This window comes from Haliotis rufescens, unplaced genomic scaffold (genome assembly GCF_023055435.1).
Source record: "Haliotis rufescens isolate VD_foot unplaced genomic scaffold, xgHalRufe1.0.p SCAF_17, whole genome shotgun sequence".
Classification (NCBI taxonomy): domain Eukaryota; kingdom Metazoa; phylum Mollusca; class Gastropoda; order Lepetellida; family Haliotidae; genus Haliotis; species Haliotis rufescens.
This window is the reverse complement of record NW_025963857.1, coordinates 22,888,817-22,902,759: the sequence shown is the minus strand read 5'-3', so window position 1 is coordinate 22,902,759 and position 13,943 is coordinate 22,888,817. Positions and strand designations below refer to the sequence as shown.

The following is a 13,943-nucleotide window of genomic DNA, read 5'->3' as shown; positions in this document are numbered from 1 at the left end:
GAGAAAGAAGATATCTTTATCCAAGTGTATTTTTTTTAATCAAGTAAATTATCTTGAATGGGCTACTGGATGTCTGGTCCAGGCTCGAATATTTACAGACCGCCGTCAAATAGCTGGAATATTGCTGAGTGCGGCGTTAAACAACAAATAAACAAGCAAACAAACATTATTTAGAATTTAACTGAAATTTTGGAGTGTATGAAGCGGGGGTAAAATCTATCAATAACTCTCCCTGTTATAAACTTGAAGTACCTCGAACCTTTCTCTAACCAAAGTATTGTAGATAACGTAGGCGTCCGTTGTCGGCTAGCCGTGCTTGTGTCTGAGCCAAGGGTCTGGTAGCAACTGTCCATGAGGAAAGACAAGGTTTGATGAGTGCCCATTTTGACTTACAGTGTATTCATCAGTTAAGAAATACGCAAAACCTTTAGCAATTGTAATGAAAGTTATTAGAAGTGCTCATAAAATGAGAATTCGACTTTTCATCAACACTTGCATTTTCTTAGATCACCAACAGTAGAGCTATCAGCAAGCATTTTCTTAATAATATGACTTAAGCGGATGTACTAGAAAAATGTAGAGTAAGACACACATACACATATGGTAAAAAGCATCATCTTGGCTCATGATTAGATTGTCTCTTCAAGTTGGAAAATCGTCCCTTTTCACTCATGTTAGCCATACTTACGTCCTTGACCATATCAGAAGTCCCAAACTTAAGTGTAATATACATATTACGGAAATAAACAACTGTGGTCAGGTCTTTCTTTTACATTTATATATTTGTGTTTGTTTGTTTGTTTGTTGTTTAACGCTGCACTCAGCAATATTCCACCTTTCTGACGGCGGTCTGTAAATAATCGAGTTTAGTGATTGACAATATGAGCATTGATCCACACAATTGGGATCGGTGGGAGGGTGTGGTGATCGTAGTGCGTGCGTGCGTGCGTGCGTGCGTGCGTGTGTGTAACTGTAGGTATGTAGTTTGGTGTATATGGGTGCTGGTATCATCCTGTTTATGGGTCATACTAATGAAAAAAATACAATAATATATACATCTTTTTACAGTTTATTACAACCCTTGTACAAAAGAACATTTTAATATCCTGGAACATTTAAACTTATGTATTGAAGCTGACAAGAAAACTGCTTCTCAATAAATACTAGATGGCGTAAAATCAAGAGTGGATTCAGAATTGTGGAAACATGAAACATTACGTGAAACATATTTCTATGGGTAAAAGTTAAGTTTGTTGAAAGGTATATCCTTTCAGACATCCATACATCACTCACACATTTACCTGCACGGGTCCCCCGCCTCAGATGCTCCCAATACTAGTCAGGCTACATCGATCGCTATCAATCGCATAGTCAGTGTTTTAAAGCATTTCTGGGCCACATTTATTTCATTAGGTCGTACACATTCATTAACAACATTTATAGACTAATAGAATGTGAACAACAAACATGGAAGATATTGACATATTTTCAAGGGCAAGATTAACATCAATATACAGTCGATCAGAGACTTAAAACATTGCCGTGTGGCGAGAAAATTACATACAAATGTACACACATCATATATCTTTTTAATTGGTTGGTTAACGGACTTTTGTCTCAAAGACTTTGGTGTGTGGTAGAAATATACATGAAAATGTAGCCTTTCTTTGAGTTTCGTAAACATTTTCGGCAAGATTAACATAATTATACAGTCGAGTTTCGTAAGCATTTTCGTAGGGTCAGTGGGATGAGAAAAGAAACAATTGGAAATTCGCCATTTTCATTTTAGTTTTTGGTAAAATATGACGGGAGTGTCAACAGTTTTAGAGCATTTTTGAACCAATATAGAGTTCGGAGTCCCGTTTACAGTATATATCATTGAACAAACAACTTCAGGCCACTGAGAACGTACTACTTGTCTCAATCAGGGAGGAAAACAATTTGTATGATTTTTTTATATTATTCTTAAGCATAATTTTCTGGCTCGGCGTTTATAAAAGAACTTGTGACTAATTTGTTTTCTAAATTTTTTATCTTGGAGAAAGGGGGATCGTACACAGTTTGATGGTTGTTCGCAAGTTCATAAATCACAGGGGGGCGGTCGGGTAGCCTTGTGGTTAAAGCGTTCGCTCATCACGCCGAAGACCCGGGTTCGATTCCCGACATGGGTACAATGTGTGAAGCCCATTTCTGGTGTCCCCCGCCGTGATATTGCTGGAATATTGCTTAAAGCGGCGTTAAACCGTACTCACTCACTCACTCATAAATTACAGATGTCCAAGTTACAGACGCCTGGAATAAAGCAACCCTAATTATTCATATTGTAATCCTTAAAAGTGTCATTTATTTATGTTCTTCCAAATGCCTATCAAAGACTCTAAATATTAAGTTGGTCATATTCCGTTCACCTAACAAGTGGAGACAGCCGGGGCGCATCTCTGTAGCTGCTTGTATTGCGTGAGTCATGTTACACACGTTTTAATGGTAGTGTTGCGAGCATGATCAAAGTGAAATGGAAGAAAGGGTTCATGAAACTCCTGATATCACAACGTACACTCTGTGACACAAAATTATGTCACCCTGACTAGGTATAAATCTCATCAAGATATTTCTACAATACTTCTTTCTATTTTTTCGATCTCCGATCTTTTCCGTTGGGTTTTGTTAATTTCGACTGCAGGCCAAGTAGAATAGTCTCCCTTAGACCGTACTCGTGGCATGAATAGTCACTGACAGCCGCGGGAACAAATATATTATATACACCTGACAAATGTATGGTATAAGGTATGAAAGGGACATTCTCGCAGTATGGCAGTTTTTGCATATGGAAATTGTTTACAAAGCTCGAGATCGCGAGAATGATCTTAACAGTGTTCCATACAATTATCTGTTCTCTGAAGGGAGTATTGAATCACAAAATTAATAAATCACATCATATTTTGTCACTTTTGCCATTTCTCGACCCACGGGATAAGTGTCCTTACAGTGTTCCATACAATTGTCTGTTCTCTGAGGGGAGTATTGCATCACAAAATTAATAAATCAGATCGTATTTTGTGACTTTTGCCATTTCAGGACCCACAGGAGAAGTGTCCTTACAGTGATCCATACAATTATCTGTTCTCTGAAGGGAGTATTGCATCACAAAATTAATAAATCAGATCATATTTTATCACTTTTGCCATTTCTCGACCCACAGGAGAAGTGTCCTTACAGTGATCCATACAATTATCTGTTCTCTGAAGGGAGTATTGCATCACAAAATTAATAAATCAGATCATATTTTATCACTTTTGCCATTTCTCGACCCACAGGAGAAGTGTCCTTACAGTGATCCATACAATTATCTGTTCTCTGAAGGGAGTATTGCATCACAAAATTAATAAATCAGCTCGTATTTTGTGACTTTTGCCATTTCAGGACCCACAGGAGAAGAGTCCTTACAGTGATCCATACAATTATCTGTTCTCTGAAGGGAGTATTGCATCACAAAATTAATAAATCAGCTCGTATTTTGTGACTTTTGCCATTTCAGGACCCACAGGAGAAGTGTCCTTACAGTGTTCCATACAATTATCTGTTCTCTGAGGGGAGTATTGCATCACAAAATTAATAAATCAGATCATAGTTTGTCACTGTTGCCATTTCTCGACCCACAAAAGAGCTAACTGTCCTTACAATATCCCATACAATTGTCTGTTCTCTGTGGGGAGTATTGCATGACCTATTAAATAAAACCAGATCATAGTTTGTCACTGTTGCCATTCCTCGACCCACAAGAGAACTAACTGTCCTTACAATATTTCATACACTTATCTGTTCTCTGAGGGGAGTAATGCATCATAAATACATCATAAATGAGATCCTATTTTGTCACTTTCCCATTCTTTGACCAACACTGTAACCCTGACGACAAGTCAGTGGCCATGGTTTCCAGTTTCACTTTACACTGGGCCAGTTAAAGTAAACCCTGTTGCCTTTGTATTAAAAGTTGGATAGCGAGAGGCGTGGTTTTCTGTTTTCAAAAATACTATTTAGTAATTAGATTTTATCAAATAGATTCTATAGTGCGAGTTAAGCAAACAACATAAAAATGATCGAATAGGAACTTTACCTTGCCTTATTTCAAATTGTGTGGTAAAATAGATTTATGCTGGCAATGCCACTTCATACACAGCAGTTCGTTCTGGGATCTTTATCTCATTTCCGCTGGTTTGAGCTCCAGATCATTAGTCTGTCAGACAGTGCTCACGGTGGTAAACATCCACGACCCGCATCGTTTGGGGGATTTTCCCCCACATGAAACTGACATGGTTAATACTGTTACAAGCGACGCTAGGTCAAACACACTCACTTCTCTTCCTCCTCGTGTTCTGTTGGGCTTCTGTCTGTTGACATCAGAACTTCTGGATCACCAGTTCCAGGGCTCTGTAGTCGCATAGCAGGAAAACCAGAATTGAAGGGAGAACTGTCTCCTGGAGATCGTAGAGCTGGTCCCCTAGGAAATTGTTCCCATGACAGAGGGTTCATTAAATCGTCATTACTTACTTTATGCCCGTGACGTTCATGACGTCCACCAGCATCCCCATCTGCCGCCACGGGTGAGGTTGGAGCGTCAAGGCGCACAGTCGTCGTCGGGTTGGTGTACAACTGCGGTTTCTGGTCGTCCGAACAATCAACACCTCTCTGACACTGGTTCTGCGGACATTGCTCGCACGGCCACGGCATTGGTCCAGATCCCGGGACCCCAACACTCTCTTGGCAACATGCCTTACCCGTTCCGCCACAACACTTCACCTCCAGTTCCACCTCAGATGAATCCACACAGCCGTAATTAACCGTTACTCTAAACTCCACATCCATCAGTTTGAAACTGCTTCTATCCCGAAGTTCCGCTTCCATCCCAGCCTTTAGAGTCAACGGTTTCTTCTGGTAGCTCTCCAAGATGACAGACTTATTCTTTGTACAGTTCTTCAAGAAGAACCTCACACCTTCATCGCCTCCTGGTTTTGTTGCAATTTCAGCATATGTTCGTGACATACGCTCGTCATTTAGAAGTACGTCCGATCCCTTCCCCCGACCTAGGATGTAGTCCTCACCCACTGACTTCTCTATTGTTCGTAAAGGAAAATGGGAGCTGATCTGAGCACGGAGTTCGTGTTTGTACTCGAGGATAATCTTGTGCGCTGCCTCCTCGGTGGTTCTGTTGTAGAACGACTCGTGTGTGCCTTCTGTTCCTGCTGTGGATGCGTCTTGGTCCACAAGGGCTGCCATCGTTCCTTACCCGCTTCTGGAAAAGTAAGAGAGTCTGTGAGTTGGGTTTAACGCCGCTTTGAACATGGTTGCAGTTACATCACGGCGTGTTAGCTTGATGAGAAGGAAAGCCTGAAGTGATCAGGTCTTAGGGTCTATCACTATGGTGAAACAGAACGAGCACAGGTATGGTGCTGACAAACCTAGAATTATAATCAGGGCGAACCAGTATTGGAATTCGTAATCATAGATTTCGGGCACGCCTGAGGAATGCAACTCTGCACAGCGAAATGGCGGCGCCGTAGACGACTGGGCCACCCGTGCCTCCTTCTGGGAAGGAATAGAGAATCTTACCATCGTACCAACACGTGTTGATAAAATATTGAAACTCTGCTGTTTATTAACGAACGTCAGCTGACACAAGGGTGAGATTCTATTTATCATCCAACATCATTCTTCCAACTTATTCAGTTTGTGAATAGTTATAACCACTGTCTTGAGTGTAAAAAGTACAGCTAACCAGCTTCATCGGCAAATATGTTAGTGATGTCATTTCATTGTGACGTCATGGTAATGATGACCTCTCAATGGTCTGCAAAGCATTGTGTGTAATTTCATTGAAGCCATATATCCCAGGAGATATAGCTTCATCTCACCAAAGCTATATTTCCTGTGGAATCCAGTTTGGGGATATATGGAGAGATTCTTTTGATACCACAGGTCGATTACAGTTCTAAAATCCGAGAGGGGAAATAATCCTATTTCGTATCCTGGCCCCAAATTCGTTCAAATGCAAATGTATATTTAAATTAGATATTAAAATATGCTAGTAGTTCAGCGTTTGATAATAAAATTACAAATTAAGATTACTTCCGTTTGTTTGCATTTGTTTGGTTGCATTTCCTGCATAAACAAAAACGTCCTTCTTGTGAACGAAATGTCAACGCGCATGTGTTGACGGGAAATTAGCTCTTGGGGGAATAAGAACAAAATCACTGTCCCGGAACGCTTTATGCACAACATGTAAACAATAAACAACAATTGCACAATGAGCGGAATACCTGCTCTGACAACACAAACACAGCGATGAGCGGATCTTCCAGCTCAGGCGTACAAGAGGTGACCGGAGCTCCAGCTCACCTCAGGGCGTTTCCTACGAGCGGCACATCCTGCTCGAGGTCGTCCCTATGCCAGCACTCGGAATACCAAGCCTGACTAACACCGTAGTAACTGTGTAATGGTAGCACATATATAGTAATGAACAACAATGGACAGACAAAGAGACAATGATGTTGCTTTGGACATCGGACATGTGGGCGTGATTAACCAACACAGTTCATGGGATGATCAATTAGGGTAATAAATGCCATATTACAAAAAACAGTAATTAACGGGAAGTGATAAAGTAGCCCAGTTTGGCTGTCAGTCAATATACAATGGAACGTTGGTGAGGATTAACAACAGGGATTAGCGCCTAAAACGTAATGGCAATTAAGTTATGGAGACATGGCTACAGGGTAATTTGCCTTTGGAGTCAAATGTACTGCAGACAATGGTAGTCATAAATCAGTCGCTATAACAGAAATATGAACGAACACATCCGTAAAGGTCGGCGTTCACAATCATCCAAGTACATGCCTAGAATAACTGGAACGTGCTCTGTGCACAGCACCTCTGTGGTAATAAACTGTATGTAATGCCGCTGAGGGGGTATATATCATATGAGCGGATCTTGTGCTTGGCAATAAAGTGCTCAACTGCTTGACGTCAGCGGTAACATCAGTCGGTGGTTGTTTGCTGTTGGAGTCGGATTTCATCACGTGGCATCTGTCGGAAGTCGTCTCTCATAGGATGTATATATACATTACATATTTATATATTGATATACATTGAAACGGCGCTTCTTAGTTCTGAATATAGGTTATCCCGTTGTGATCAGTTCTACCCCTACGATACACGTGTTACTTTTAACAAAGACCATATACCGGTAGATGGTCTCTGCAATCAATGAGAGATTATTGTACGGGTTGACACACTCTGTCAGACATGTACAATCCGGGCAGCCTTCACCGTTCGTAATCCCGTAGACTTGCACAAGTCTCTAAGGCAATGATTGTTCGATTAAATCATTATTTCTAGATTATGTAAATAAAAAGAACAAGTTGTCTCAATGAAAGACTGACGTTTGTACTGTTGGTTAATCTAGACTTGCCTGTTATAAGGATATAATTATTGTACATCTATGGACTTGTCATTCAGTAAAGACTTGGAGCCATCTCTGTTACTTGGGAGTATACCTGCTCAATGTGAACCAAGTCTAGATTTCTATGTATGGCAGCAGATGATTCCCCCCATGTGCTGTACAATAACAGGTGGACGTTGCTGTTATAGCCATTTGCATACTGCTACTGTTGATTCCTACTTCCACTAAGTTATCTCTTGTTGTGTAATAACTCTACATATTATATATGCTGTAGTCTTCATATTATGGCGGAAATAAGAAATATCTATCTATCTATCTAGAAGAAAATTGACCAAGAATCCTACGTAATTGACTTGATTTCATTAATGTTTGAGTGAGTGAGTTGGGTTTAACGCCGACTTTTAACAGTATTCCCGTTATATTACGGCGTGTCAGCTTAATGTGGGAGGAAAGCCCGAGGTGATGCAGGTCTCAGACGTTTACCACTTCGGTGAAACCCACGACCACGGGTATGGTGCTGACAAACCTAGAAACATAATAGGAGCGAACCGAGATTCGAACCCACAATCATAGGTTTCTGGCGCCCCAAGGGACGCAACTCTGCATAGCGTATTGCGGCGCCTTTGACAACTGGGCCACCCGTGCCCCCCATTAATTTTTTAATATATATTGTCACAAACGCCACACGCATGCGTGATATCAGTATGGTGTCAGTATGTGTGAGCGAGTGAGTATGGTTTTACGACACCTTCAGCTTCAACCCACCACCATCACGGCCTAAATGATGGGCTTCACTCAAGACATGACCCTGCATCACGTGATGTAGGGTCATGTCTTGACCGTAGGACTCTTTCGCGACTCTCGGCTTGGTGGTATTCGAATAGGTACTTGGGATACGATGACATGCATCAACCCAGTCAATGAGCCTGACCACCCGATCCCGTTAGTCGTCTCTTACGAGAAGTATAGTCACCTATTACGGCAAGAATTGGTTGCTGAAGACCTATTATACCCCGGATCTTCACGGGTCGATCTGGTCATGTCATGTCATGAGATGGTCATACCTAAGGTTAGGAATCAGAAATCGTCAAGTCTCAAGCGGTCAACATTAATGCAACATTACACTCAGTTTTTGACAAGTGTGTCCCTTTCTGAGCTTTGTTGAAACAGTTTCCTGCTTGGAAACAACAGCGCCTCGACTGATTCATACTGTTTCGATGTTAGGATCGATATTGCCTGAGAATCGAGGACGTCTCTCCCACCCCCAGCCTGCGATACATATACTGCGTTTGATATCACCAGCTTTTGATCTTAAACCCTGATGGTGATTTCTACGCAACATTATAACACTTGACTCACCTTCGTATGCGGATAGAATTCTCAGACGCCAAATATGTTCAAATACGGCACCTGTGACCTCAGTTTTGGCCAACTGAAACTTGGGTTTTCCCCTGTCGTTCTATTAATAGCAATTCATCATGCGCCAGGTCCCGTGAATCAGTACTGTCAGACATTCCAAACGCTACAATACAGTGACGTTTTCATGACATGTTGGCCTCAACGTACAACTCGTCGCTGCTTTGATTCCAAGGCACGACAGAACATGTACTACATTTTCAAAATACCTTTTCTTTCAAAGGTATATGGTTACAGCCTGGCCTTAGTCCTGGCTGTCGGAAATAGAGCATGATGCAAGTCAAGGCAATGCACTCCATTCACCTTGACATTGTACAGCTCTCTTGAAATATTGTGTAGCGTCTTTTTCATTTTCTCGTCCATACTTCTGTAACCTGTAGCCTTAATGCAAATAGGTGAACTAAATCACGCTTCGCTCTTCATTGTCCTTTGCGATTTATCGCGGAGATATATTATATACTAGCATCAAATACATGAGAACCTCTTGTATGGACGCTGTCAGTGGTGATCTCTCTTTCATGAAAATTGTTGAATCATTTCCTGATGTAGAAATGCTTTCAAAATTCATGGATAAGATCCATATTTGAAAAATTGTGGGTTAGCCTAGTTGTTATCATCTATGAGAAATCCTCCAAGTTGGTGATCACAGACCCTCCAAGATTGTTATCACAGTGAATCCAAGTGGTTATCCTATACCCTCCGATGTGGTTATCAAATAACCCCCAAGTGGTAATCACCGACCCATCAATTGGATGTCACATACCTACCAATTGGCCATCACATACCTTTGAAGTGGTTATCACATACTCGACAAGTTGATTATCACATTCCCACTAACTGGATATCATATACCTTCGAAGTGGTTACCACAGACCCACCATGATGATTATCACATACCCACTAACTGGATATCATATACCTTCGAAGTGGTTACCACAGACCCACTATGTTGATTATCACGTACCCACTAACTGGATATCATATACCTTCGAAGTGGTTACCACAGACCCACCATGTTGATTATCACATACCCACTACCTGGATATCATATACCTTCGAAGTGGTTACCCAAACCCACTATGTTGATTATCACATACCCACTACCTGGATATCATATACCTTCGAAGTGGTTACCCAAACCCACTATGTTGATTATCACATACCCACTAACTGGATATCATATACCTTCGAAGTGGTTACCACAGACCCACCATGATAATTATCACGTACCCACTAATTCGATATCATATACTTTCGAAGTGGTTACCATAGACCCACTATGTTGATTATCACATACCCACTAACACTGTCACGAAACGACTTTTTCAACTCAGTTATGCATACTTATTTACCTTACCCCCATGTCAGAATTTAGATATCTGATTGGATCAAGTGATCTTGAGAAAATACTGCGTATCCTGCCTGGTAGTAAAATCATTTTCTGAGCGGGAGAATAAATACCGTATACCCCGCCGCGAAGGAAACAGTCTGCACGTGGAGTCCTGAGCGGGAGAATAAATCCTTTACACCCCGCAACGAAGAAAACAGGCTGCGCTTTGTTTACGAGTCAATGAAAGTCAAGTGACAACAAGTTTACCTCATTTCAATCGAACAGCTGTTTTCTAGCAATTTTCAATTTGTTTTAATTCTTTTAAAAAAACAGATTGAACCATGTCGGCAAGATAAATTCGTTGTAACAGTATCACTCGGGATACGTGGGGTTTTCTGCGTCCAGTGTTGGGTGTTATACATGTACGTGTACCTCTCGTCTCCGGCTCTGGTGCGTGGTATAAAACCTAACGCGGGACGCATAAAACCACAGATGCCCCTCGAGATAGTGCTGCAACTTAAACCTCAACGGACAGAACCTCAACTCCAATTTCGGCGTTTGTTTGCTTTGTCACCATGGGCTCGGGACTCATACTTCGAACCGCAGGAATCAAGGAAGTGTTCAAACAGAAGGGTGCAGCTGATTACAAGCTGAGGTAGCCAAGAGAACGGCGTCGTGGTTGTAAACCCAGCTGATAATGGGATCCAGGAGTGGCGACTGCCTTTCCAGTAAATCTTACCTCATGAATAACCAACGTCACAGTATCATTAATAAAACTCACTATGGTATGTTTGTATCTATTAGGCCTAGCAATGTATGTTGTGAATACAAGTAGACCGTGTTGCAAGGCATGAAATATCAGGTCAGGATCAAGCGTGTATTTAAATTTGTGACAGTCATTATATGTCATAAAACGACCTGGAGTGTGTGAGTTGGGTTTAACGCCGCTTTTCACTGTATTCCAGTTATATCGCGGCGTGACTGCTTAATGTGGGAGGAAAGCCCGACGTGATGCAGATCTCAGACGTTTACCACTTCGGTGAAACCCACGAGCACGGGTATGGTGCTGACAAACCTAGAAACATAATCTTAAATTATAAGGTTTTTCAAGACGACAATGAAAAAGGTATTCCTGACGTAATGGTTGAATGTATTGTGAATTAAGTGGGTTAGATATAGTCTGTCTAACCCTGAACCATATTATTTTCCAAGATTGTCCTCAGGTTCGGGAATCTGAAGCTCCCATCCCACTGGAGCTCCTTTTCAATTTAAATGGAGTCTGTAACCAATGGAGTTTCTTGGACCGTTTGTGTCAATAAACACAATACTCTCTGCCACGAACTAGACAAGACAGACATTTTGAATGAGGCTTCTTTCAGACAGGGAGTGAAATAAAATGACGTCTTTTTCGGCAACTTTACAGCAGCCTCACAGTGGAACAAGGCCAAGATTCTGATCGTCACGCCTCAACTTGTTTGGTTGGTTGTTTGTTGTTTAACGCAGCACTCATCAATAGTACAGCTATATCTGTAAATAATCGAACCGGGGCCAGACAAGCCAGTGATTGATATCACGAGCCTCGATCCACGCAATTTGGATCGATGACATGCATCAACCAAGTCAGCGAGCCTGACCGCCCGATCCCGTTAGTCTAGAGATAAACACTGAGAGCATTTTCTTCGTTGAAGCAGTGTTTCTTTCATCTTTCCGAGGCAAGGGAGTTAACTGACTGTAAAAGTGGAAACTCGACTTTATAGTCAGTTAACTCCCTTGTCTCGGTAAGATGTGTATTCCATAAATCGTGTGCGAGATTGAACTTCCTACCATGAGAACCTTATTGAACATATCATGTTTCATCCCCGAGAAGGACTTGTTAGGGTGATGAAGAAGCCGTTCACCACAATAGAAGTCCAGTACACCGTTAACAAGGTGTTTAGATCCGAAACCTAAACCTAAACACGTTCCTTGTCCCATAATGTTGACATGCTTAGGAATGTGTTTAACAACTAAACGTGTTTAGGTCTAAATGTGGGAAAGACACGTATACCAAGTTCGAAGTCTTGGTGGTAGATGCGTTCTACATGGGCCTCTGAATCTGATTTGCACGTATAATTTCAACGTACATTATACATAAGGAATAGAATTTATGGATGTCAACTTCTTTATTATGAGGAACACAACGTTTCGGAGTATATGCCTATTTCTTCAACAGGTGATGTAAGCAGTAAGCATATACTCCGAAACGTCAGATGATGAAGGGGTAAGCATATACTCCGAAACGTTGTGTTCCTCATAATAAAGAAGTTGACCTCATGAGTATCACCTCTAAATGCCTTTCAAAGACTACATTATACATGTACATCTTATTCATAGCTAATTCTCAACGATATTCACTTTATTAGGATAGTAGGATATCATAAGATTATAAGAATAATACATAATTATTATACATTATAATTTATGTATCGTAAATATGTTTAAATTTTAAACATGTTAATAATTAGATTATGGGGCTCTTGTGTTTAGGCTGTGAGACGAAAGCTGATTTCAGGTGTTTAGACCCTAATGGTGTTCAGATGGAACACACAAAATGTGTATTCCCTTACACATTCCTCAACATGTTTAGATCTGAACTTGTCTTGTATATGTTTACATTCTAAACAGATATTTTACAGTGTTGGAGATTGAGAATCAACGCAGAAACTCAACAGGTCAAGGGTCGCCATTGTTGTGAGTTGTAGTTGACAACAGTCGTTATGTGGATGACATAACGGAGCTACTTGAACTGTTGAACCATTGCGTGGGTGACGAACGGTGTTAGGGATATCTATGGAATGCTAGAATGAACATTTTCGCGTTGTCGCAATAATTGTCACCCTCACAAAAACAAGCAAAAAGTATCAAAATTAACCAAAGTGTGACAACGCCACATTTTGACCATTTGTCGCATTGAGGCATTGTCGCGTTTTGAATAAAATCTTTTTTTACTTTTACCAGACCGCCTCTGTTGTCTAATGGTAGAGCGTCCGCCCGGAGAGCGGAAGGTCCGGGGTTCGATCCCCAGCCGCGTCATACCAAAAGACGTTAAAAGATGGTACTTGATGTTACCCTGTCTGGAGCTCGGCATTAAGGGGCTAAAACAAGGACTGGTCGGCTCGGAGTCAGTATACTGTGTCTGAGTGGGGTATTCATGTTAACCTGCGGGATGGTATCTCAGTGTGCTAGCTCTATAAATCGGCATTAGTCCGGACTAGTACAAGCAGACACACACACACACATACACGTGCATGCACGTCGCTATATAAGTGCAATAATCTTGGACGCGACGTTAAACCCCATTTCACCTCACCTACTTTTACCAAAGGGCGACAATGTCCCTTCTAAGATTCCATAAGTATCGTTTGTGTGTACGACGCATGGGAGTGGACAAAGTGACTGGTGCTCAGATTTCATGTGATTAGAATACCGCGGGAAACTGTAACCACCGACAGTTCTTTTAGATATGTCTGTGTGCTACAAAGTAATAATGTTAGTTAAGCTAAGTAAATGAAACAGTGAAAAGTAGTCTGTTGTCAAGGTGCGTGTATGTGCGAGTTGTGACTATGGATATTCTTGTCATTGTGGGGTGTCATCGTATCTCAAATGCCTAGATCGATGATCATGATGTCAATCACTGGATTGTCTGGTCCAGACACGATTAATTAGACCGTCATCATATAGTTGGAATAGTGCTGAGCGTGG

At 41.3% G+C, this 13,943-nt stretch overlaps 1 protein-coding gene across 2 annotated transcripts; it reads right to left on the bottom strand.

The window, feature by feature from the left end:
* Positions 1 to 1,056: 1,056 nt before the first annotated feature.
* Positions 1,057 to 8,991, bottom strand: LOC124133990. Of its 2 annotated transcripts, none has more exons than XM_046498601.2 (2): positions 8,816 to 8,991; positions 1,057 to 5,290 (listed from the first exon to the last, which is right to left on the bottom strand). In XM_046498601.2, the coding sequence occupies exon 2, from the start codon at positions 5,272 to 5,274 to the stop codon at positions 4,351 to 4,353; it is 924 nt and encodes a 307-aa protein (XP_046354557.2). In that variant the 5' UTR covers positions 5,275 to 5,290; positions 8,816 to 8,991; the 3' UTR covers positions 1,057 to 4,350. The 2 variants fall into 2 exon arrangements, with proteins under 2 accessions (XP_046354557.2, XP_046354558.2); XM_046498602.2 differs by lacking the exon at positions 8,816 to 8,991 and adding an exon at positions 5,457 to 5,576.
* Positions 8,992 to 13,943: the final 4,952 nt, after the last annotated feature.